The following is a 26,790-nucleotide window of genomic DNA, read 5'->3' as shown; positions in this document are numbered from 1 at the left end:
CATTACTGTCTATTCACTTCCCTTGGACCTCAAACGGTACCCCTGTTTTTTTATCCATATCATGGACCCCGCGCGGACACGGAGTAGGATGTGTTGTGTACCTGTCCCCTCCACTTCTTTTGCAGTTTTACGGCCTCTGCATTGGTTATGTGGGTTTCCTGCAAGTAGGCAATGTGTATTTTACGCTGACGAAATTGTGCGTGCATCCTGTGCCTCTTATGTATTGAACCCATGCCCCAAACATTCCACGTGGTTATGTTAAATGACCCGGCTGTCTCCATGTGGGTGGTGCTGGTCTGGCTGTGTCCTCCTGTGAGGATGACGTTAGAGGGGTCCCTGCGTATAAAGTGAACGATAGGTGCCTACCAGTGGGTCTTCTAAGAGACTGTGAAAACTGAATACCCAATACACATTTTAACTATGTCTGACGAAACCAACATTGGAACATTTCAAACAATTTGTGTGCCTACGCTATTGGGGTAGTGCTAGGCCAGCTCATGGCGGCATGCGCAGTGTGCCTTGTGCCGATTTTGGAAAAGGGGGGTGGTGATGGACAGAGTTTCTGAATGATGCAGAATACTCTTACCAAGTCAATAGATCATGGTTTTAATCCATCACCGTTTTTTAGCTCACTGCACCATCCCAGCTCAGAACCTGGCTATATGCAAATTAATCTGTTCCTGTCCCAGTGCATGATGGGAACAGGGCAAACCAAACTACCAAGCCAATTCTTATACTGGGAAACAAGCTTCCGGGGACCGGTTTGCCCTGTTCCCATCATGCACTGGGACAGGAACAGACTAATTTGCATATAGCCAGGTTCTGAGCTGGGATGGTGCAGTGAGCTAAAAAACGGTGATGGATTAAAACCATGATCTATTGACTTGGTAAGAGTATTCTGCATCATTCAGAAACTCTGTCCATCACCACCCCCCTTTTCCAAAATCGGTTTTATCCACACTATGTGTGGGAGGGTATACTCAGACGTGAGTCCCTTGCTCATTGCACCATCAGGATTCAAGCAAGCCGGGCCGAAGAAGGCTGTGATGCCAGAAACCGGTCCCCGGAAGCTTGTTTCCTTCCCAGTATAAGAATTGGCTTGGTAGTTTGGTTTGCCCTGTTCCCATCATGCACTGGGACAGGAACAGACTAATTTGCATATAGCCAGGTTCTGAGCTGGGATGGTGCAGTGAGCTAAAAAACGGTGATGGATTAAAACCATGATCTATTGACTTGGTAAGAGTATTCTGCATCATTCAGAAACTCTGTCCATCACCACCCCCCTTTTCCAAAATCAGTGTGCCTTGTGCTACACCATTCCAAAGGAGGGGGGCTTCCGGGGCCACCTGCAAGGCCGCCTTTATACTATATGCTGAGTTGTAGTGGGATAGTTTGACAGTGGGGAGACCAGGGATTGTGGGTGTCACAGAGTGCCTTTTTTCCCCCAATAACAAACTATTGTACTCATGCTGTACCACCCCCTGTCTGCATGTTATTGAATATCCCCATCTGAGTAGTATGTCTGGTAGAGTCAGTATTAAGCGAGGTAAATGTTCCATAATACATCACCATCTTAGAGACTGCACGAGGCGGCTGTTCAGTGGTCTTAAACTTAGAAAGTCACCCGCTGTTTGTGGCGTTATGGTTGGGAAAAGCGACAAGCTAGTTTCGGAGTCCGAGTGGACCGGAGTGTTCGTGGAGGATTCATCGGTGGACACAAGGTCCCTCATTTTTTACTCTGCAAGAACATTTACAATGCAGAGCTTTACATCGCAAAGCATTACAAAGTATTCCCCATTACAATGCAACGGTGGAGTTAGAATAGTAAATTGCGTTGTAATGGACAATGCGTTGCAATGGATTGGGTTGTAAAACCCTGCGTTGTAAAAGTTATTGCGGAGTAAAAAACGCCGGGCAATGGCACGCGTTGTAAATGCGGGCGGAGTAAAGTGTCCTATTCTAGGGGGCCACCTTGTTGGTAGCCGCCTCCGGAGTTGGACGGAGGCTGGTATCTCTTGTATGGGAGGCCTTTATGCCGGCAGACAACTACTGCCATTCAAGGCTCTGGTGGAATAATATGCCCTTCCTAAGGGCCAGTTCCTCCTTTACGCTTCATTCTAGGGGGTGCTGTAGAACATGGGGGGATTGCGGGCCCCGAATCCGACACCCATCCGCTCCTTTAAAAACTCTACACTATGGGCTTACTAGGGCCATACTTGCTCTGACCCTCCCCCCACCCATAGCCTGTACAACACCCCACCCCACCCCATCCTCACCCCCGGCCATGTTATCTCATTTTGCTTTGGGGGGGCGACACTCCTTGAGTTTATTGGTGGTACTGTATACGATCACTGCCACAGTATGCATATAAAGTTATGTCTTTGTTGAGTTGTATATATAGTTTTTGGGAGAAATCCTCAATAAAAAGACAGGTTAAAAAAAGGTCACTTTCATTGGCGCCAGCACTAGACTGAGAGCCTATCCTGTATCTTGATTCCCTCTCTCAATCAATTACTAAACGTCATGGCCAGTTTGACATTGAGCTCGCTGAGTTAGTGAGAGCCAGTGAAAGTGTCAAAAGCGGCATTTGGTCCTGAGTCAGGTGTGTCACGAGTGCACTGCTGCGGTAAACATGTGCCTTGACAGGATAGTCCAGTGCGCACTCTTTCAGAAAATGCACCATTTTGTGGAAGTTATTGATATTCTTTCCATAAGGGAATACTGAAATCATGAATTGGCGTATAATTGTAAATCTGTATTTGGAGACTTTGTGTGCGTGGATGAGGAGTTAGAAGGTTATCCTCTTGTTGACAGGGAGCCAGTGCAGGTCTCTCAGGTGGGGTGTGATGTGGTTGCGGCAAGGGATGTCGAGGATCAGACGTGCCAAGGCGTTCTGTATGCGTTGCAATCGTCTCAGGAGCTTGTCCGACATTCCTGCGTAGAGTGCGTTTCCGTAGTCCAGCCTGCTGGTGACGAGGGCTTGGGTGACTGTTCTTCTCGTCTCTGTGGGGATCCACCTGAAGATCCTGCGGAGCATTCGGAGGGTGTTGAAGCAGGATGAGGAGCTGGCGTTGACCTGTTTAGTCATGGAAAGGGTGACCTCCAGGTTGCGTGCGTGGTCAGTGGGTGTCGGGGCTGTTCCTAGGGTTGCTGGCCACCAGGAGTCGTCCCAGGCTGAAGGGGTGGAGCCGAGGATGAGGACCTCCGTCATGTCCGAGTTCAACTTCAGCCGACTGTTCCTCATCGATTCGGGCACAGCCTTCATTCCTTCGTGGAGGTTGGTTTTGGCGGTGTGGGGGTCTTTGGTGAGGGAGATGATCAGCTGGGTGTCGTCGGCGTAGGAGATGATGTTGAGGTCGTGCTGTCGGGCGACGTGGGCGAGGGGTGCCATGTAGATGTTGAACAGCGCCGGGCGGAGGGAGGAGCCCTGGGGTACGCCGCAGATGATTTGGGTGGCAATGGAGCAGAAGGGGGGTAGGCGGACGCTCTGGGTTCTACCAGAAAGGAAGGATGTGGTCCAGTCCAGGGCCTTCTCTTGGATCCCCGCGTCGTGTAGGCGTGTTCGTAGTGTGCGGTGGCAGACCGTGTTGAAGGCAGCTGACAGGTCCAGGAGGATGAGGGCTGCTGTTTCTCTGTTGTCCAGCAGGGTCCTTATGTCATAGGTGGCATCGAGGAGGGCGGTTTCGGTGCTGTGGTTGCTGCGGAACCCGGACTGGGACGAGTCCAGGATGCTGTTCTCCTCGAGGAAGCAGGTCAGCTATTTGTTGACCATTTTCTCAGTGACCTTTGCCGGGAATGGGAGCAGGGAGATGGGTCGGAAGTTCTTGAGGTCCTTAAGGTCCCCCTTGGGTTTCTTGAGTAATGCATTGATCTCGGCGCGCTTCCAGCTCTCCGGGAATATTGCTGTCTCGAAGGAGATGTTGATTACTTTCCGGAGATGGGGTGCGATGGCTGTGTTGACTTTGTTGAAGATGTGGTGGGGGCATGGGTTTAGTGGTGATGCGGAGTAGATGGTGTTCATGGTCTTGCTGGTGTCCTCGTCGTTGACGCTGGTCCATGAGAGCAGGCGGTTGGTGCCGGTGGTGGTCGTGGGGGCGATGGTTTTTGGGGTGGTTGTGGCGTTGAAGCTGTCATGGATATTGGCGATCTTTTGGTGGAAGAAGGTGGCCAGCGCGTCGCACAGGTCTTGCAAAAGCGGGATGTCGTTGGTGTTGGAGCTGGGGAGTTCCTTCACAATGTTGAAGAGCTCTTTGCTGTTGTGTGCGTTGTTATCCAGGCGGTCTTTGAATGAAGCCCTCTTGGCGGCTCTGATGAGTTGATGGTGTCTGCAGGTGGCGTTCTTGTGGGCTGCGTAGTTGTCCGGTGTTCGTTCGCGGAGCCAGTTCTTATCCAGTTTTCAGCATGTTCGTTTGGAGACCTGGAGGTCTTTGGTGAACAAGGTGGCTCTCTTATTGGTGTGGCTGCTGGAGGGAGTCTTGAGCGGGCGTGAGGGTGTCGGCGCAGTCGTTGATCCATTCACTGAGGTTGTGGGAGCCGGTGTTGGGGTCGATGGAGTCGGTGGGTGGGCTCTGGGCAAGGGTGGTGGTTAGCTGGTCTTCTGTGACCTTGCTCCAGCGGCGTCGAGGCATCTGTTGGGTGCGTTGGTGCGTGGTGGGTTTCTTGAAGGTGAAGTGGATGCAGTGGTGGTCGGTCCAGTGGGGTTCGGTGGTGTGGTTGAAGGATACGTGGGGGCTTGCGGGGAAGATGGGGTCAGCGTGTGGCCGGCGGCGTGGGTTGGTGCTGTCACGAGCTGTCTGAGACCAAGGTTGGCGAGGTTGTCAAGCAGGGTGGTGGAGTTGGTGTCGTTGTTTTTTTCGAGGTGGAAGTTCAGGTCCCCGAGGAGGATGTAGTCCGTGGAGGTGAGGGCGTGTGTGCTGATGAAGTCGGCGATGGAGTCGCTGAACTATGGTCGGGTCCGTGGTGTCTGTAGATGAGGATTCCTCTGAGGGTGGTGTTGGGGTTGGTGTGAATCTGGAAGTGCAAGTGTTCGGCGGTGCTGAGGTTGTCGTCGGTGTTGGTCGAGACCTACACTATTGGTGCAGTCCCTGCGTGTGATTTTGTAGCCTTCCGGAATGGCTACGGCGATGTCGGGAGCTGAGGTAGGGTTCAGCCAGGTCTCCGTCAGGAAGGCGATGTCTGGGGAGGTAGAGTCGAGAAGGTCCCATAGTTCGACGGCGTGTTCGCGGGCGGAGCGGGTGTTGAGGCGTATGCATCTGAGGTGGTTGGGTCCTTTGGTTGGTGGTTTTGCGGGCTGAGTGCTGGTGAAGCTGCAGTTCGGGCAGGAGAAGGGTCCTTGGGTGCGCTTCGGGATGGCCTGGTAGCAGGTGTGTTCTCGTCCGGGGTTGAGTGCGTGGAGAGTGCTGGCATCGTAATACTAGTGGCAGGTACTTTTTTTTGGGGGGGGGGGGTCTTTTTTATTGGCATTTCTTGTATAGTACAGCACATAGTTATCAATTGCTTTAGAGACAGACATCATGCCAATTGTACATTATGTCGTTATTTAGAACCGTGCCTCAATACATGACCCATACATCTTTTCATTAAGTGGCATCACTGATGTGGGAAGGTGGACAGGTACAGAGAATGTGTCCATGGGAGGTTGCCTATCACATGTACTGGGAGCTAGGCGTTAGCTCTCAAGGCTATCCCTGCTATTTACTTGTTGCTATGCTGAAGATAAAGATCCGAACTCTTCAAACTGGGGAATATAACTGGGGTACACTGTGTCTAAGTTGATGTAGCGTGATAGGAACCTGCGGGCTAATGCATCCTGACTGAGCTACGGGTTATGTGTGCGTTGGGGAGGGGGGAGGGGTGCCATGCTGGGAGTGGTATATGTACTGTATGACCTCGGCTTAGTGGCAGGTACTTTTATTAGTATACCTCTTTGCAGTCATCCCAGTGGAAAATGGAGGCATGTATCACCCAGTTTATGGGGTTTTGCCAAATATTTGTTAGGTGAGTACAGTCTAGGCCCAGATTACCGTCCTACCTGTTACACTCTGGCATTGTTTTCCCTATTAATGGCCAGTTTCCTTGTGGGTGCTAGTTGGTGCTGAAACTACAGATGACATTTCCTCATAAGCTAACTTTATGGCCACTTTCCTCTAAATTCGAAAATGGATAACTGTTGATGCTCCTTTTTTCTTGAAACAATTTAAGAGATGCAAACTCCATATTTAAATATGAAATTCCACATTTTGAAAGCTTCACGAAATACAACTAGGTATCAGTTGACATTTCCTCATAAGCTAACTTTATGGCCACTTTCCTCTAAATTCGAAAATGGATAGCTGTTGATGCTCCTTTTTTCTTGAAACAATTTAAGAGATGCAAACTCCATATTTAAACATGAAATCCCACATTTTGAAAGCTTCACGAAATACTAGTTATCATGGTGTTTGTGTCAATTACTGGACGTTTGCAAAAGAAATAATCTGCATCTGCACACTCCCTTACTAATTTATAGGCCTTGTTCTGAAAGAATGTCTGGTGCAAAGCAATGTTGTGGAGTTAGAAAGTTAGGGTTTGTTTAGATCTGGAAATGAAAAGAAGCGTTAAGAGTGATACTTGCTGTGACACCAAGTAAGCGAACCTTTTAGCCATGCAGACACCAAGTAATTGTCTGCCCTGTATGAGTGTGAGGCAGTTACTTTGTTCCTACTAAATATTGAACCGTGTATCGCAGGCGTCTGATGAAATACACTGTTCAGGAGCTGTGGTCCTGCTCTTCTGCTGCCCCTCCTAGGCTTGTTCTTGGAATAATAATGACCTAAAGTAGCTGGTATTTTGTGCTATCAGCTGCCATCGTTCACAATTACAAAATGTAGTCCTAGAAATTGACTCCTTTATGCAATGTACTTGAGTGTGGAAAGGCCTCTGCATCTAGTAGCTTCATGTGGCATCAAACGTTAAACACTGGCAGGTTCCAGGGAGGTTGCGTTTTAATGACTTCTTTCTGCTCTCTGTTTCAGACTTTACAGAGCTCGCAGCTCAAGCAGTTTCAATTGTCCTCGCCAAGTTACCTTCAGTAATTGCGAGCCTGCTTCCGCCAGTGAAGTACTTCTTCTTTCTGTCTGAGCGGAAAATGTCAGAATACCATCCCAGGTCCAAGGAAGCTGGCCTCCTTGTGTGGAGTACACTCACAATCGTGAGTCAGGTGCTCAAGGACGGAAGCTCTGCAGAGCAGGTCACCGGTACAGTGCTCAGCAGATGGAGCTTGGAGAGGCTGGGCACAATCAGCGCCTGCTTGGAAACAATCCTGGCCATGCAGGAAAGCAGCCCCCAGCAAGACGCGCAGAAGGTCCTGCAAAGCATCGAAAAACAGCACCCGAGGTGGATCCAAAACCAGATTCTGAAAGCAAAACGATTGAGCATGGAAGGGTAAGAGCCGCTCTGTGTTACCAAAATATCACTGTAATGGCAGTCACTCCAGAGTATGTACAATGGAAAGAAATGCATGCTCCCTAAATGGTCCTCGATGGCCACTGTGCCACCTGTGAATGTCTATGACACATGTTAAAGTCAATCTTCATCAAATGGCTTACTCCTCATGATCTCAATGGAGAAAGTGTGCTGGCTCTGAAACTCTGTGAATGGTGGAGGGGGGGGGACCGGACCTCATTGCCTTAAACTACGACTACATAGTAGTAGGTCAGCAAAGGTAAAATGTAGAAAAACAAGCAATATAATGGACTTTACTCCTATTTGCTAGAGAGTCTTATACAGGTGACTTCTTGCCCTGTCATTATTTAATCTCTTCACATACAGCTGCTCTAAAGGTGCTCTTTCCACCAATGACCCATTACTGATAACTACAAGTAATTTGATGGTCACTCTCTTGACTCTACTTGAGTCTATTGGCACATTCTGAAAACTATCATTAGAAAAAACACACTGGGTACTCGGGATGGAACTAGGGCAACCAGGGACACATGGCCAGGGTATAGGGTCACCGGATTCAAGATCGGCCTGGGTGGGGGGCCGCATTGCCCCATTAAATTGTGGCCGGGCCGCAGGGGATGGGGGCCTGTCCGCAATTCAATTCACAAGTTTTTGCAGGGCAGTTTTGGCCCTAAAGCTAATTTTACAGAAATTAAACTTCAACATGAGGCACTTCAGGTATAAACATAGCAGGTGCCCCCGTTGATTCTCCACGTGTGTAAATGACAAATGATCCTAACTCCTGGGTTTGGTGATGGTGATGACTGCATCATTGCTGTATTGGAGCATAATCTGTGTGTGACTGTGATGAGTGAGCTCTTGGTTGTCCTGACCTGGTGAGAGCAGAGTCTATGATTCTCTCTTTAAATTACTATGAGTATGCAAATTTAAAAATCCCTTGGAAGCTTTGTCTGTTTGGCCCCGTCCACCTTACTAGTATGCAGAGGTCTTCCTGCCTGTTGCCATGATCATGGACAGCTTAACAAGTGCCCCCCCCCCCCCACCTAGTTTGTTTCACGACGACTTTGGTGAGGAGTCAATGATGGGGGAAAAATGAGGACCTCTCCACCAAATAAAGAAGAACTTACTTCATACAGTTAAGAGGAAAGACCCTTGTTTGGTGGAGACTTACCTCTTTGTAGTCTCGTTGTCTAGGAGGATTCATGTTATCACGTATTTATGAATAAAGACGCATCATGAACAGTTACATTGCATAAATGCACACAAGGTCACTGGTGACATTTCCTCATGCTCTATTATATAGCTGTAGTGTACAATACATATTGGACATTTACCCAAGGAGGTGGCACTTAATAATTAACCAGTAGAAAGTACTCCTTGTGGGTAAATATTTTGTGTGAAACTGTGGAATCTTGTTGAGAGCAGGTGCGGTTCCTTTGTGGCCAAGTCACTCGCCCAGCTAATAACACAGCTTAGACACCCTCTCAGGCACACACACACCCACTAACAGACAGACTCACACTCCCAGACCCACTCAGACACTTACTAAGACACTCATACACCTACTCACAGACCCATACTGCCATTCACACAGCCACTCATAAACCCATTCAGACACTCATGCACACACTCAGACTCACTTAAACATGTACACCCACTCACAGACACACTTAGACACTCATGCACCCTCTCACAGGCCCATACAGCCACTCACAGATCCACTCAGATCCACTCAGACTCACACACCAACTCACAGATGCACTCACTCACTAACACACCCACTCAGACACTCATGGACTTACTCACAGACTGATGCACACTCTTGAAGGCACTCACAAACCCACTCAGACACTCTTACACCCACTCGCAGACCCATTGAGACACTCACTCACCCACTCACAGATGAATTCAGACACTTATGCAGCCACTCCCAGATCCACACAGATACTCACACAGTCACTGAGACACTCATGCAATCACTCGCACACTCACTCTCAAAGGTTACAGATTGTAAAAAAACATTTAAAAACCTTAGACATTCACTGAGAAAACATAGGTTACAGTGACGTTACAGTTAGGCTCAGATTTCACTCATACAAAACCAGTGATATTCAGAAGTTATAGTTAGCTGACCTAACTATAACTTGCGCCCTCGCAATGCACTGGTTAGGACCTCACATAATACATCACTCAAGATGTGGCCAGTGACATTACTGATGACCTCTCAAATGGCATTACACATGACATCATCCAGTGAATTTGTGTTTTCTAAATGTTATGAGTGTTAAACATATATACCAAGGTACCACAAAACTTAAAATAGTATACTTTGTGTACTACTAATCGGAGATATAACGTTTACACAGTTGTTGGCGCGGCCAACTGTTTGCCACAGGGTATTCTGTGTTGCGCGAGGAGGGCTAATATGGGTGAGGGCAGGTGTTCCGCTCACAATCACACAGTTGCTGGTAGACACACAGGGGAGGTATGTGATAGATAGGGGCGCGCTGAATAGCCAACAAATAGTACTTGCGTCGATATATGCTCCTAACACAGAACAGGCTGCATTCCTCGACAAGATATCACACATTCTTGCTCCATGGCACGACATCCCCATGTTTCTAGGGGGCGATTATAACAGCGTCCTTGACATGTCGCTGGACCGATCCTTTCCACCCCTTCCGGGTGCAAGCACACACCATGCAATGAAGGCATTGACAAATTGGGCTGCACAGTGTGCCTACCTTCCAAAACGGGCTGTGAACGGACGGGCTGCTGCGGGACGCACCCTCTCATCTGTTGCTTCGCATTGGAGCTTGACCCCACGCCTCGCGGCCCCCGCTCCGCGGGTGCCGCTCGAGTGCTTGCTCCTTCCTGCACCCCTGCCTGTGGGGACCCTCAAGACCAGCGGACCAGGGACTAAGCCGCTTCCAGCAGGGCTGCGGGACTGCGAGGACCAGCGGGCAGTGCGATAATCTGCCACAGCTGGTCCTCTTCCCGCCGACTCCTCCCTGGCCCCTGAAATTAGGGGTGGGGCTACACTAACAGGAACCATATAGGTGGATCATCATTCCCGGCCCGCGGGACGCGCGCGGACGCGAGCGGGAGAAGACCGGGCAAAGAGCGGGCCGTTCTAGGCCGTTAGAGGCTGGTAGAGACCGGACCGGGCCTCCTCTCTGACGTCCTGTATCCCACGGCCCCTCCTTGTCTCACTGCATTATGGCGACCAGGGTCTCAAGGAGTAAAGCTGTACAACAGTGATCAAGTACTTTGGAAAAATTCTTCCCTAAGGCCAGTGCTCTAGCCAATAAATGCCCGCCAGCGCTGGACACTCAGCACGAGATGGGCTCTGATAACGTGACATTGGATTCCACGGACTCTTCAATCGATGTTAGCACCCCTCTACTTGTGGACCCCACCCATCTGTCACTCTTGGACAGCATCGACCAGACTATTGAGTCAGTCCTGCAACAATTAAGAACCCCATCAAACCAGCAGAGGGATAGAGACTCACCACGGCCATCCGGGATCGCTGATCCCTCTCTTAATGTGGATTGTATGGGAACTGAGTCGCAGGAAGTGGGCCAGGTTGTTCTCCTCACAGATCCCGTAAGTAGTGGAGTGGAACAACCACCGAAAAGGAAAAGGACGAGGAAACTTAAAAGGGCAAAGAGGGCCAAAGTTGACACAACCGAGCAAAATCTGGATGCCAGCACAGACATCTCGGCCTCCCCTGAGGTTACTTCCCCAGGGTTTAGGGCGGACCATTCAGACTCTTTATTAGCTACGGCCTTACCAGTGCATTCAGGCCCATTTATATTTGGTGGGGCACCCTCCAACAATACAGACACGCTTATCAGCTTACTTACAGACATCTTTAAGAACTTGCTGAACCCTCTCTCTGTTAAACTGGATGCTATAGAGGCTAGACTGTTGGCCATAGAAAATATTCATAAAAGGAACAGTTCTATGTTGGCCCCAAATGCTCCAAGAGCCCCCCGGGAGTCGACTGGGAACACACCGTCGACTTCTGAAATGACCTCCCAGGCTTCAAATGTGGTTCCAGTCCAGCTAGGGGCCCTGCATAGCAAAAATGGTGCTTCTGCCCCACAAACGCACCCACTGCCATCCCAAACGTCAAGGCCTCCTGTTCCTGCTCCCAGGAGATCTAAGCAACCTGTATCGTTCCAACCGATGAGAGATGAGAACTCTGCCAACGGTCCTACCGGCAACACCACTAGCCCCCATGCTAGGCGTAGGGTGGTCAACCTGCCCCCAGAAGCAGTACCCTACACGGCGATCATGGTGGGAGTGCCTGAGCTCACCGGTGACACAAGGGAGCCGCAGGACTCTTTACGTAATAAGGTAATAAGTTGGCTCAATATCAACAGGCCTCTTCCTCTGAATTTGAGAGGTGAGGTTCTGATGGTCAGGAGGATCCCATGGATTGGTTTTACCCAAAAGAACAGGGCGGGGGATTGCATCATTGTCAGTTTCAAAAGCCCTCAGGTCGCCACCTATATTTGTAACTGGCTTGTAAGACCTGACAAGTCCACCATCGAACTAGTACCTCTCTCACACTTCTACCCAAATGTTTGCAACACGGAGGTGGGGAGGGAGCAGGGGTGGACTAGAGTAGGCTTTGCTGTAGATGGCTCACGCTACAGGCCAAAGCACCATATACCTCCCGTTCCTGGTAATTTCATTCACCGCAATAGATATTCCTGTCTTGATCAAGTGGACTGACCACAAAAGGGGGACACACTACTGAGTCCTGGAAAGCTAGTTTGTGGGGTCCTAAGTAGGGGGGGATTGAGTGCTGTTCCTGTAACTGATTGCGGGCCACAGGACACCGCAAAAGAACGAAGGGGTACCCTGGAAGGCATCCCGGGTCAAGAAGGGCCACTATTTGGTACTTGGATTGGTCATTGTGTGCAATTAGCGGAGGTGGATGCATCACCTATCACTCCGGTAACTACCAATGGCCCGCAAGACTCTGACCCCCCCATAGCCACCGCGCCATCTTCCCCCGGAGGTCCAGGACCACCACCACAAGATCCAGGGTTGAGAATTCTCTCCTGGAATGTGGCAGGGATCGCAAATAAGGAAGGCACACCGGAGTGGGATCTCCTGTTAAGTGCCAGCGATATCCTCCTTTTTCAGGAGACATGGGCGAGGGAACCACAAACTAGAAGAGGGTTCGAAATTTTTGAAATCCCAGCAAAATGGAGCGGGAGGGGTAGGCCGTCGGGAGGACTGGCAATCTGGATAGCGAGTCACATTGGGTGTCAGGCGGAAAAGATGCACACGTTTTCGCAGGACATCCAGTGCGTGCTGCTTACATGGCCTGGTAATTCTTCTTGGGCCATTGTTAACGTTTACTCGCGACCAGTTGCCGCGCCAAACGAATCACCTACTCTAAACGAGCTGTCCTCCTTCCTAGGCCAACTGTCAGGTGACCATAAGATAGTGTTGGGAGGGGACTTTAATTGCCATTTCGAACCGCTAGAAGGTCTAAAGGAGGGTGCCCTCACTGCTGAGGATGATTACTGGGGGGTTCCACCCTCGTCTTCGCCCAACCCCAAAGCCTGGACCCCACTAGCAGTACAACTCACGTCCCTTACCTTGAATTTTGCACTGAGGGCATGTAATGTTCGTACCCCGTCCGATACCCCCTCAGTGTGCACTTTCAACAGAAAGGGCCATGAGTCGAGGCTGGATTATATAATGCTGGATATTACACTGTGGCCAAAAGTCCTTGACTTCAGGGTGTTAACAAGGTCGGATAGCGACCACAATGCCCTCCGTTTAGAGATCCAGCATCCTCTGCCCCTAGCGGGCTCGTCCGCCAATACTGGCGGAGAGGATCAGGGGGATATGCTCCTTACCACAAACAGGCGTCGGGTTAAATGGGGAAAGCTTCTAAGCTCAGAAGATGCCATAAATAAGCTATATGGCCTGGCACTCCCCTGGTTCAAGGAGGTGGACGCGCTCCTAAACGAACCAAGATCCCCGGACTATAATGAGAAATTAGCTAACATTCACCAGGAACTAGCGAGGGATCTTGCAGAGGTGTTCCATCCGGTAGTACCAACCCGAAGGAAAAAGACTCGTGCCCCCACTTGGTATACCCCCTCCTGCAGGGCAATCAAATCTGAGCTTATTGCCACAATCAAGGAGGGGTCAAATAAGGGTAAGGTTCGAGACCTTAGGAGGGAGTATAAAGCAGCAATGGCCAATGCAAGGGCAGAGTGGGACTGGAATCACTGGCATGAACTGTCTGAAGCCCTAAAAGCTAAAGATTCTAGGAAATTCTGGGCCCTGGTAAATAATGGGATGGGGGAACTTAAAACAGCAATTGAACCTAACATTGCCCCCTCGCTTTGGGAGGCCCATTTCGGGGCACTTTACCAAGACACTACTTCCTGGCCAGATGGAGTGCTGGCAGTGTCTACAAGTGCCCCGGACACGGCCCTGGAATTTTCTTTAGGGGAGGTGGTGTCTGCTCTGGAGCGCCTAACGCTGGGGAAGGCACCGGGCCTGGATAGGCTACCGGGGGATCTTTTTAGGCATCATCCAGACATCTGGGGCCCGTACCTCCTTATTCTCTTTAATGCCATCTTAGGAGGTATGGCGGTCCCCGGCTCTTGGCTGGGGGCAGAGATTGTACCGATTCATAAGAAGGGGTCTCCTCTGCTCCCGGCCAATTATAGGCCGATTAGCCTGATAGATGTACCCCAAAAGCTTTTTGCGCGCCTCATTCTCAACCATCTGCTAGATTGGGTAGAGGACAACGACATTATGAGCCCCCTCCAGGCTGGCTTCAGAAAGAACACGTCGACCATGGACCAGATTTTCCGCCTCCTCCTCCTCTATTGGAAGACGGTGACGTTAGAGGGGGGAAGGCTGTACATGGTCTTCGTGGATCTGAGGTCAGCCTTTGATCTAGTCCCGCGCAGAAAATTGTGGGAGGTCTTGGAAAAGTTAGGAGTACCCCCTCAACTACTCAGCATTATAACCAGGCTGCATGAGAACAACTATGCACAGGTGAGGTGTGGGAGGGATGGCAAGCTTTCGTCCAGGTTTCCAGTCCATCGAGGAGTCAGGCAGGGCTGTGTCTTGGCACCGACCCTGTTTTGTCTTTTCATTAACAGCGTTATATTGCATCTAGATAACATTAAGGACAATGATGCCCCACTTCTGGCAGGCAGGAGGGTCCCGGCAATAATGTTTGCTGACGATACCCTCCTGCTTTCCAAATCCCCCATGGGGATCCAGAGGATCGTGAATGGATTTGGTCTTTTCTGTCGCCAACACGGGTTGGAGGTGAATACAGAAAAGACCAAGTTCATGATTTTCAATCCTCCCAAAAAAGCCAGACCAAATCCCACCTTGGGAACCGCTAGCCTTGAAAGGGTTTCTACCTTCATATATTTGGGGGTAACACTCCAGGAAAACCTCTCATGGGACTGCCAGATAGCCAGATCAAGGGTAAAACTGTCCCAGCTATCGGGTGCAATTTCGAAGGTGGCAAACACCTCCACTTTTAAGCCTTTAAGCCCGGCCCTGGAAACATATAGGACCCAAGCTAAGGCAGCAGCCTTGTACGGCAGTGAGTTATGGGGCTATAAAGCAGGGAAAGACTTGGCAGGAGTAGAAAACAGTTTTTTAAGACGCTTACTTGGACTCGCGCAAGGCACGCCACTTTTGCCCTTAAGACTAGACATGGGTCTTCCCTCCATCGCTGAAGAGCTTGTGTCAAAGCCCGTGAAGTTCTGGCACCGGCTATGGTCCACTGACGAACTATACCATTACAGACAGGACCTTATTCATGTCATGAGCCTGAACCGCAACAGCAAAATTCCTTGGCTCGCTTATGTCAAGAATGTACTGCTCAGTATGAACTTGTCAGAGCTTTGGGACGATCCTGTTCGAGGTTGCCAAAGGATTTCCCGTAAAGCCCTGACCCAAATGTACAAGGACAAGAGCCTGTCATTCATGGTTAATGCTCACAATAGCGGCACTCTGACTGCGCGTTTTATGGAAGCCAAAAATTCTTATGTTTTTGAACCTTTCATGGATTATATCTTCCCTGTACTGGCGAGAAAACTGTTTGTGCAATGGAGGTTTGGCACACTCCCTACTAAAACCTTCACTTCCAAATGGTCTAATGGGGGTGACAAACTGTGCCCATGCTGCAATACCCATGAGGAAGATGACCTTCATATAATGTTTGTATGCCCTGCCTACCACAGACCCAGGGAATACTGGATAGCACCGCTTTGCAGGATCCTGGGGTTCAGGAACTACTTACAGGCATACAGGGTTATGAAAACTAGCACTCTGGGACACATTGTGTTTGCCATATCCAAATTTCTAATGGCAGCATGGATAATCAGAAAGAAAATAGCCCCCTGAACCTGGTAATGTCTTGCACTCTCTATTCCTCGCTGGACGAGAAGAGACTCTTTTTTATGTATTTTACATTGTATTTTAAATGTATGTATTCTTTTATTGCATCTTTTATGGTCTATATGGCCGAAATAAAGAATTTTTGGACTTGGCTGCACAGTGGCATTTGAGGGATGCCTGGAGACACCGTCATCCCCATGATAGAGTATATTCTTATTATTCAGAGGCTCATGACCTGCATGTGTGGTTAGATCGTTATATGCTCTCGGACGCACTGCTCCCCCACATATCGGCAGTTCATTATTTAGGCCGGACACATTCTGACCACAACGCGCATGTCTTGGAGATGTTGTGGGAGCGCCGCCGTCCACCAATCCCGACCTGGCGGCTACAACCAGATCTGCTATTGGGTGCGCCCTTTCGTAACCTACTGGCTGTCAATATCACCCAGTATTTTGAGGATAATGCTGGCACGGCCACGACGCCTCAGGTGGAGTGGGGCGCGTTCAAGTTTGTGATTAGGGGTGACAGCCTTGGTGCACAAGCAGGCATGCGGCGACAATTGGAAGCAGATCTTGCACGCCATGAAGCTGACCTGCTCCGAAGGGAGGGAGAGGCGTTGGAGGGTCATACTGGGCCTTTGGAACACTTGAGGGAGGAACACTCTAGATTACTAGACCAACTCCGTAATTTAAACTACGCAGCACACTCAGCGCGCACCCATCATATGGGAGACCAACCCGGTAGATTGTTGTCGTGGATGATACGGCAAGACATGGCTACCACGCCCGTGACAGCAATACATAATACACAGGGAGTCACGGTGCACACCCAAAGTGATATACACCATGCTTTTGTGGAACACTACTCCACAATATACAGATCTTTTTTGATAGCTACTTACACAGACATACAGGACTTCCTCTCCACACTAACGTTGCCGCAGCTAACGGACTATCAACAGGGGGAGGTAGGTGCTCCTCTGATGCCGGAGGACATAAGGGATAGTATCTACCCTCTGTCGAATGGCAAGACACTGGGTCCTGATGAACTACCGGCTGAATTTTACAAAGCATACTCAGATGTGCTAGTACCGGAACTGCTGCGAGTATATGCGGCGGCACTGGAATATTCAACGCTCACCCCCACACAAAACAAAGCTACGTTGCTTTCTCTTTTAAAGCCGGGCAGGAACCCTGAAATCCTGGGCTCCTACCGTCCACTGGCCCTGCTGAACACAGACTATAAAATCCTTGCCTCAGCCCTGGCCAAACGTATTGCTCCGTTTGTGTCGACTCTGGTACATGCTGACCCGAACGGATTTGTACCCACCAGAAGTATCTCCCTCAACATACGAAGGCTATTCAGAATCCAGAAATATGCAACGGAAAACTGGCCCAGATCTGGCGGTCTAGTATTAGAACTGGAGAAGACTTTTGATTTGTTGGAGTGGCCCTATCTTGCAGCAGTCTTCTGTAAATACAAGCTGGGTGATGACTATTTACAACTGGTGCAATTGTTGTATCAATGTCCCACAGTGCGGGCTCACACGGGCAAGCTCCTATCTGACGAAATCAGGATGAGACGAGGAACCAAACAGGGATGCCCCCTGTCCCCGTTACTCTTTTCCCTAGCCATGGAGCCATTGGTGGCGCTCCTCCAAGAGGGTGGTGCGGATTGGGGCATCCCCTTGAGCGATGGGCTGCATACAGTGTCCCTATATGCAGACGACCTTTTATTGTATATACGAGACCTATATGCAGTGCCGCTGGAAATATCAGCACTCTTCTGTAGATTTGAGGCTGTATCGCCCTCAGGGTAAACTGGGCTAAGTCAGGCGCTTACTCTTTCCTCGAGGACGTAGTTGCGACCGACATAATCATTAATGGAATTGCACTTGACTGGTTTCCGACCACGTTCAGGTACCTAGGAATATATATTTACAGGTCCCCAACAGATATACTGGAGGGCAATCTGGTTCGCGCCATCTCCTCAATAAGAGCACAGATGCAATTCTGGAAGACCTTACCGCTCAATGTGATGAGCCGTGTCACCTTAACCAAAATGATAGTACTACCCAGGTTACTGTACTATTTTGTGAATCTTCCGGTGTATGTCCCAGTAAGGCTCTTTAGAGAGTTGGAGGGGTCAAGCCGTGGTTTGATATGGAATGCTGGGCGGCCTAGGATAGCACTGCAACAACTATATGCACCCCCGGAAAGCGGAGGCTTGGCAGTTCCTCATCTGCAACTATATTACTTAGCTGCACAATTACAGTGGGTCGCAAAGTGGCTAAGCCGCAAGGATCTGGCGGACACGGCGACCGAAAAAACAACAGCTTGGACGCAGACCCAGATATGCGGATTGTTTCACCCTCTAGCGAAGATTCCTTGCCCGACACAAATACATATTGAGTTGGCTCATAGGTGTTTTAGGAGAAACCTTCACCTCACAAAAGACACAATCCCATATGCCCCGACACTGCCACTTCTCGGGACGCCCAGAGGCTGAGACCCCATAACGGACATGGCATTAGCGCCCTGGGTTGAAGCGGGAGTGGAGACACTGGGAGATTGTACGCAGACGGTACCTTACTACCTTTTGCGACACTAACAGTAGATAATGGATTACCAGTGGGCCAGTTCCTTCTATATGCAGCCATTATTTGAACGTTTACGCTAGCATGAGGTGATATGACCAACGAGCCGCCAACACAACAGTTATTGCAGTACCTGCATGTAATGGGGGAGGGATCGCATGTGATACATTGGCTGGTACAAGCCCTGCTCATCCATGTATTGAAGCCACTGCAGAGACTCCGCACATACTGGACTGAGGACAGAGGTAGTCCCTGGACTGATAAAGAGTGGGAACGCGTTTTAGCCAGTGCCACACACATACCGTGAAATTCACGCTTCAAACTCATACAGACCTACATATTACACAGGGCGTATCTTTCATCAGACAAGATCAATAAATACTTTAACATCAACACTTCCGAATGCCCAAGGTGCCGTCTCCTAGGTGCTGGCCTATTGCATATGCTGTGGTCTTGTCCCCTGCTTTTACATTGTTGGCGCACGATATCAGAAAAACTTGCCAACTGCACTAACACTGAGGTACCTACTACGTGGGAGGTCTGCATTCTGGGGTTTTACAGGAGAACCAAGGCCAACCAGGTGAGCTCCAGGTTTCGGGACCTGGGCCTCATAACAGCGAAGCAACTCATAACTAAGAGATGGAAGCACAAGGACCCACCGGAGGTATCACATTGGGTAAAATCCCTTGAAGTCTGGGCACTGGTGGAGAGCACCACCCTACACAGGGAAGAAACGGCAAGGCTGCGCAAGTATCCCATTGCACAGACCACATCCAACAACAGCAAATAATAAATCAAAACAAAATAGACATCAAATAACCGAGGGTGTATGTATCTAGTGTCTAGTGTGTCTAGTGTGTCATCTGGGTGCGATCACAGCTAGGCTAGCATGCGAGTATGGTGTGTGGGCTGCTGCTTCAGCATTTTGTGCCGTGGCATGGTCGTTAGGGTAACGAAAGACAGGAGCTATGTCCGTATAGTGTCTTTAAGGAATATGAGGTCTTTGCCCAGCCCAACAGCTGCAGTAGGGGGTCCTCTGCATGTCACCCCTACTGCAGCTGTTGGGTTGTCTATTTTGTTTTGATTTATTATTTGCTGTTGTTGGATGTGGTTGAATTGTTATAAAAGATAATATCTAGTGAATGGACTCGGTATTTACATGTATATTGATCCATTTGCTTATGAAACGTCATGTGATGCAATTCAAGAGCTGAGTCCAAATATGAATAGCCTTTGTCTGTGTGCATTGATATTTTCACGACTTACTGATCGCTGTCATGCAGAGGCGTACTAAGCACCTTCACTCTGGCCCTCAGTTGGAGATGACAGAGTGTGCGGGCCGCGGGAGCCCTAGGCGATTTACAAACGGATGAGCAACCTTACACTGCAGGCACGGATGACACTAAAATAGTGAGAAGGAAAAACTTTGATTTCTATACACAGTGTTATAGAACAAATTATGTTGTTGCCAAATCGATATGTATCGATGCTTAAAGACTACTGTACCAGAAAAGATAACATGTAATAAAGATATTTCAAAAGAATCATGCCTCCTGACTCCATGGGCCATATTTGTAGGTGTTTTCCTGAGGGCCACACATTGTTGCTACTTCAGTGTTTTGCTGTGCAAACCATTATGTATTTCATTGATTCTGTGTCAGAATATTGAGGTCCGAAATATTGACCTGCTCTTACATCGACTCCAGAGTATCAACTACCAACATATCGTCAAGTTAAGCATACATACGAAAGAATAGATGTCCTATATCAAGCTTCACATCTGCTTACCTTGACGATGTGTTGGTAGTCGATATTCTGCAGTGCGATTAGTTTTAGATCGATATAAAAACTGGATATTCTGGTTAAACGCTTTTTAATTTTTAGATATATTATTGGATCTTGAAGACCGCATTGAAGGAGGTGTCTCCCTGTGAATGTCAAATAAATTGTCATAGCCAGGAGAATCGAGGACTCATGGCTGTATAGGTCTAGTCTTTTTTTACTTCATGAAGGGTTGCCCCATAACTGAGCTTCGATGAGGATGCCCTCCTTGAAGAGAGGGTCCATATCTGATATGATTCTGTGGGAGATATGTTGGGCTGTTAAGAATTTGAAATAGTCAGTTTTGTTTCTAGCCTAAGTAACGAATGTGATGTTTTTGGAAAATTAATTACACTGCTTACTTTGTACAGTTGCTTATTGGTGATGGAAAACTGAGTATTTAAATAAAGGCGTGGTCCAGTGATGTCAGTCCCGGCACCACGGTGTATGCGACTGAACCTAGCTCTGTGTGATAATTGCTACAGCACGACACCAGGCTTCTACACTGCCGATGAGGGGGTCACAAGCCTACGCGACCTCTGCTGCTGCACACACTGCTCACCTGATCGCCAACTAATCGGCGTGGCGTGCATACTGCTGAGCTTCACTGCGGTGTCCTGGAGCCATCGACCACGCCCGCTGCCCACCTTGCAATGCGAACACCAGAGTCGCACAGCCGGCACGTGCTGCAGTGCTGCCTGCTTATGTGTGGTGCTAGAGGGACAGCGCCTGGACTCAGCACACTGAGGCAAGTCGGGCAAGGGTGTCTGAGCCATTGTATACACTGATAAGGGTTTCTGTTCAGGGAGAGCTGTTACACCCTCCACGTGGCAGAAAGTGAAAGTGAAGAGAACCCAAGGCCAATTCAGTTATTCTGTCCCACGGAGAGGCACTGAGCACCTTCCACATGCGCAGAACGATATTACAGGAGATCCAAGGGCAAGGCTAGCCCCTAATCTCCAAACTGCAGCCTCAAGTCCCCAAGAGCAAAGACAAGTACCAGCGTCCCACATAGTCACGCTGCTTCTGACCAGCTACATTACCATTCCGGTAATCTTTATAACAGATAAAACATATCTAAATCGATTCGGAGGAGTCGGTACAAAATGTTCCATTGATTGGATGGGCCTCTCTGTTGAGACAGCGCTAAGATTGTATGAAGAAGAACTGAGAGAAATAGAAAAATTGGAACAAGAAATTCTGGGAGATACTACAATCAAAGATTCAAAAAAATTGTTAGAAGCAGCGGAAAAAATAATTGCAGGTTTCGCAATCCACAATACCAACTTAAAAAAAACTAAAGTTGCTAAAGACATCAAGAACTTTAAATTGGAAGAGGTGTATCGCTTTTTGAAAGATGGCTTTTTTGTAAATAACAATCCAAGCTCATTAAATTTACAGTATCGGGGGAGATCTAGAAACAAATGTATTATGTTCTCCGATACATCTTCAGACTCGAGTCAAGGATCAAATAGCGGGTATTATCCATACCCACAATACCCAAGATCTAGACCGCCTTTTTTAGGCAGAGGAAGGTTCAGACCATGGGGCGGGGGGCCGAGATGGAGAGGGTACAATTACCCGGAAGGACTGTATCTACCACAAGGCCTATATCAACCAACGGAACAATACCAGAATCAAGAGGCAGAACCCTTCCGTACATGGAAGAAGACATACAGACGGTAAATGAAAGTGAAAACCCTCAAAGACAAATAGAAACTATTCCTATTTATAACTTGTCAAACTACACCCCTAGAACAGATGAACTATCTATTTTAGCTAAAGGACTGACCTTTGTTCCAACTAGGTTACAAGACCCGATTGATAAAAAAACTGAGGTACTAAGTTTTCTGATAAAAGTAAGACTAAAGGCCTTCTTTCTAGAGCGGGATAGTATCCAACAGAACAATACTAGTGGTCTAAAAAATAAATCGAAGTTTATACCAGAGATTGTTCTGTTACCACCAGAGTGTCAGGATCTGCTCCACGGAATCCGATTGATGCTCATAAGGGTCCACCTCCAAATGTCACAAACCCTCTTGCACAATCACACAGAGGTTTTGAACCATTAGGCGAGGGATAAAAAGAACAGGGCAGGGAAAGGGAAGGGTCAGCTGGGAAGGGATATACCTGAAACGACAAAACATATACTTAGAATCGCTCTAGTGAAAACAGTCTACTCTCATATGATCTCACTAAATAACGCCTAAGTACCTTTTGGTATGAAAGTAATCAGCCTTGGCGAAAACTCCTCAATCACCTTCTGCCACTCTATGAATCCTATTGGAACACAAACACAGGTCAGGGAAAAAACACACCCCCTTGAACACTCAGACTTCATATATCACACCCCTGCATTCAGCATACCATGACAGAAGGCAAGAGAGTTGAGTTACTGGATTCTGTTATGCACACAGCTCCTTGCTGGGATAGTACAAATGATAAAGTTCCACTGGGATGAAATTATAAGAGCACGGATTCCTTATTCATAGATACGGCAGTGCGTGGGAAGCAAGAACCACCACACTCCGCTCTACATGTAATCAGGACATAAACATAAACTGCGAACCTCCCCAGAAGATAGCGGCTGAATCAAAGGATACACAGTTAGATCAGATATAGGGAAATCCTCCCCACTCTTGGATGAAAACAGTAAAATGTGACAGTCAGGAAACAGACAGTGCACGGTAGCGTGTAGATGCGACCACCACAGCGCTCCGCGGACTGATTGCTAAAAAACCAGCTATGTCCAGAATAAAGGGTAGAGCCCTTTGATGCTCCCCTGGAAGTTACTTCACTCCCAACGAGGCTATAACGGCAACGTGCGGCTGTTAACCGCAGCGCTCCGCTCACTCCGAAATACAAACAGAACATGGCGTAGCAGAAGCCCGCCGGTAATTGATTAGGCGCTCCCCGCTGTACCGATCCTTCCTGGATCAAAGATCACGAGGAATCCGACCTCAGCTCAGTCCAAGACAGCCGAAATGTCGGCTGCGCGGCGTCTCCCAACGGTTCCCGGTTCCCGGAACCCGGAACCAAAACGAATTACACGCAACAGGAAGCATGTTTGGGTTGTACAAATACTCCCCTTTTCCCGGGGAGTCTGGGTAATGTAGTTTTTACCTCCCGTTCCGTTTCAATGTCTTTCCACCTAGCGCTTGCACCCATGAGTGTTCAGCAATGCAGGCGCAACCTGGAATTTCCTGACACAGAGGTCCAAATTTTTGAAAACCACGTGTTACGAGAACTAGATGATCTACAAAGTAAAAGATGTTTCTTTAAAGCTAATTGTAGTAAAACAGAGATGGCAGCGATAAAAAATCTATCTGAGAACCCGGCGATAACAGTAAAGCCGGCAGATAAAGGAGGGGGAATTGCCCTGTGGGATACTATAAAATATAATCTAGAAGTTAATAACCAACTGTCCAATTTACAACATTATAGACCATTAGAAAATGACCCTACTCCTAGACTCAAAGGACAGATTTTAACGATCACCCAGGAAGGACTAGATGCTGGATGGTTATGTAAAAATGAATTTGATTTTTAGGTTTCGCCTGGCCGAAGGCTGCGCTCTGCGCAGCTTTTCGGCGCAGGCCAAATCTTATGTTACAACAGAGTGTGCTTGGGATTACGCCCTCTGTTCCATTGGCTAGCTCCATAAATGGAGGCTAGCCATTGGAACAGAGATCTGTCCGTCATGCCCGGACCAGATTCGTAGGCGTTCCCGAGATTTTTTCCCTCTCCGCCTCTGCGATGTCGTCATCGCGGCGGTGGGCGGAGTTTCGTTTTTTTTTATGGGTTTGTTTTTGTCATTCCATGCCAACCACGGCCGCCGGAGGAAGGAGGAAGTACAGGTGAGTGCTTTGTTTTTCTTGCCTACCCGCCCCCCCCTGTCCTTGTGCCCGTTCCCGCCCCCCTCCCGCTGTCCGTGTCCCACTTGTAAATGCTTGTTTTTTTATTTTAACTATTTTTAGTTGGTTCGGCCGCTGCAGGATTCAGTCCTCTTTCTTTATCCCTGCTTTTGCAGGGCGTTCCGATTTGATGTGAGTAGAGAGCCGCCCCACGTATTTATCCACGTGCGTGCGCTCAGTAACTGTTGGACACGATCGGACGGCGTGACGTGGAGCCAGTGAGGAATTGCCGGCTGATTTGTTTCAGCGCGCACAGAGTACGTGTTCATTAGCTCAGTGCGTACTCGGGGTGGTCAACAGTACTTTGGGGGGGTGTAAGCGAGGGGATTGTTTTTACCCCCGTGATTGGGCACGTTTGTCAAGGACTGTTCTGTATTCACAGGCTTCCGTTGACTTCTTGGATCACTGCCATAGACGTAAACTATGGCCCGAGGCTACTTTGATTAGTGGAAGTACCGACCTAGAGAGAGGGAGGTAGGCGTAGATGTATCATTTATTTATTATTACTTTTCGAAGCAAGGTCTATATGGAATGAGATATCTAAAGGACAAAAGTAAAACTTTAACTTGGGGAGGAAGAGATGTCACTAAACGGAGAAAAGTTGTATGTCACTGGATGCAGTCAAGATGTGGCCACATTTTAGACACTGCAAGAAATCGAGCGCTATGTTGATGTTTTTCTTTCCGTCGTTGTGCTGCTCATTGTCAGTGTTGCTCCCTCCTGTTGTCTGTACTGCTGCTTCCCTCCCACCCTCCCGTGGTCCATGCTGCTGCTTCCCTCATTCCTTCTTTCCCTCCCTCCCACCCTCCCGTTGTCCATGCTGCAGCTTCCCACCTCCCACCCTTCCGTTGGCCATGTTGCAGCTTCCCCCTCCCACCCTCCCGTTGTCCATGCTGTAGCTTCACCCTCCCACCACCCTGTTGTCCATGCTGCAGCTTCCCACCTCCCACCCTTCCGTTGGCCATGTTGCAGCTTCCCCCTAAGACCACCCTGTTGTCCATGCTGCAGCTTCCCTCCTCCCACCCTCCCGTTGTCCATGCTACTGCTTAGCGTCCCTCCCACCCTTCCGTTGTCCATGCTGATGCTTCCCTCCCTTACACCCTACTGTAGTCCATGCTGCTGCTTAAATCCCCCCACCCTCCCGTTGTCTATGCTGCTGCTTCCCTCCCACATTCCAGTTGTCCATGCTGCTGCTTAAATCTCTCCACCCTCCTGTTGTCTATACTGCTGCTTCCCTCCCTCCAACCTGCCTGTTGTCCATGCTGCTGCTTTCCTCCCACCCTCCTGTTGTCCATGCTGCTTCTCTCCCTCGAGTTTTCCTTGCTGCTGCTTCCCTCCCTTCAGTTGTCTATGCTGCTTTCCTCCCTCACACCCTCCAGTTGTTCATGCTGCTGCTTCCCTCCCTCATACACTCAAGTTGTCCATGCTGCTGAAAGCATACTTCCCCGCCCCCTCCCGCTGTCCGTGTGCCCCCTCCCGCCCCCCCCTCCCGCTGTCCGTGTCTCCAGGATGTGCAGTGGATTGCAGTTCACAGCACTTGCCTGGCCCAGTGTACTGTAGTGATGACTGTGTATGGTGGGTGACAGCTGGCTGTGTAATTGGACTATAGGTGACAGCTGAACTGTGGACGGCGGGTAAGTGTGCTGCTTATGACGATTGATTGTGCACTGTTGGAAGCTGGTTGGGAACAGTTACTGTAGGCAACTCCTAGTCGTACATTTTACAGGTGACAGCTGGCTGTGCAGTGTACTAGGAGTGACAGCTGATTGTGCACCATTAGTGACATCTGTCTGCACAGTGGTTGTCATCCAGCTGTGCATACAATGATATGGGTGACACATGGATGTACATAAAGTAAAGTAACAACTGCTTGCATTGTACAGTACATAGCAGGTTCCTGTGTAAAAATAGTAACAACTGGCTGTGCACTGCGTAGAAAAGTTAGCAAGAGCCGGCTGTAGTTTGCTGTAAGTCACACCTGGATTTGCGTGTATCATGTATGACAATTGGATTTGGACAGTTTGCGACAGATAGCGAGCAGTTTACTGTATGTGATTGCATTCTGTTTTGTACTCTAGGTTGATGTGCGTAATGCCCCGTGGCTGTAAGCTGAGTGCTCAGTATGACACAGATGTCAGCGTGATCAGAAAAGTATTGTGGTTGGCAGCTAGGTTTTTGTTTTCCAGCTGGTGGAGCTGATTTTCCACTGTGTATCGTGGGTGACGGGCCTGGGCATGCAGTGTGTTTTGGTATAAAGCTTCATGCGTAGGGTATGGTCGTTGAACTGCACATCATAGGCTACATAGGTGGGTGCTTGCAGTGTATTTTGGTGACATAGGTCTGCTCAGTATAGGTCACATAGCAGAGTGCTTACAATATGTGAACGAGCTAGGTTGAATATATATGTACAAAATAAGCGTGCATTCTTTACAGTGTGCAGCTGCCTGCAAATGTGTACTCATTACAGAGCGTTGGTGCACAGTCCTCAACTTATTTTCTGTACTGTGTGTGTTGGGGCTCTGTGTGTGTTGGGGCTCTGTCTGTGTGTCTAGCTTTTTTTTGTAGGTGGCTCTGTGTGTGGGTGGCTCTGTGTGTGTGTGT

At 48.9% G+C, this 26,790-nt stretch overlaps 1 protein-coding gene across 4 annotated transcripts in view; it reads left to right on the top strand.

Annotated features, from left to right (window-relative positions):
- Window positions 1-26,790, top strand: part of KIAA0825 (KIAA0825 ortholog) — a 2,250,404-nt gene that overhangs the window by 1,476,823 nt on the left and 746,791 nt on the right. For all 4 annotated transcript variants that reach the window (XM_078675385.1, XM_078675384.1, XM_078675383.1 and 1 more), the window contains exon 16: window positions 7,014-7,422. In XM_078675385.1, the coding sequence (XP_078531511.1) occupies window positions 7,014-7,422 (409 nt within the window). The remainder of the gene's footprint in view (window positions 1-7,013; window positions 7,423-26,790) is intronic.

The sequence above is a fragment of the Lissotriton helveticus genome, chromosome 2_1 (genome assembly GCF_964261635.1).
Source record: "Lissotriton helveticus chromosome 2_1, aLisHel1.1, whole genome shotgun sequence".
In the NCBI taxonomy this organism is placed as follows: domain Eukaryota; kingdom Metazoa; phylum Chordata; class Amphibia; order Caudata; family Salamandridae; genus Lissotriton; species Lissotriton helveticus.
This window is presented reverse-complemented; position numbering and strand designations above follow the sequence as displayed.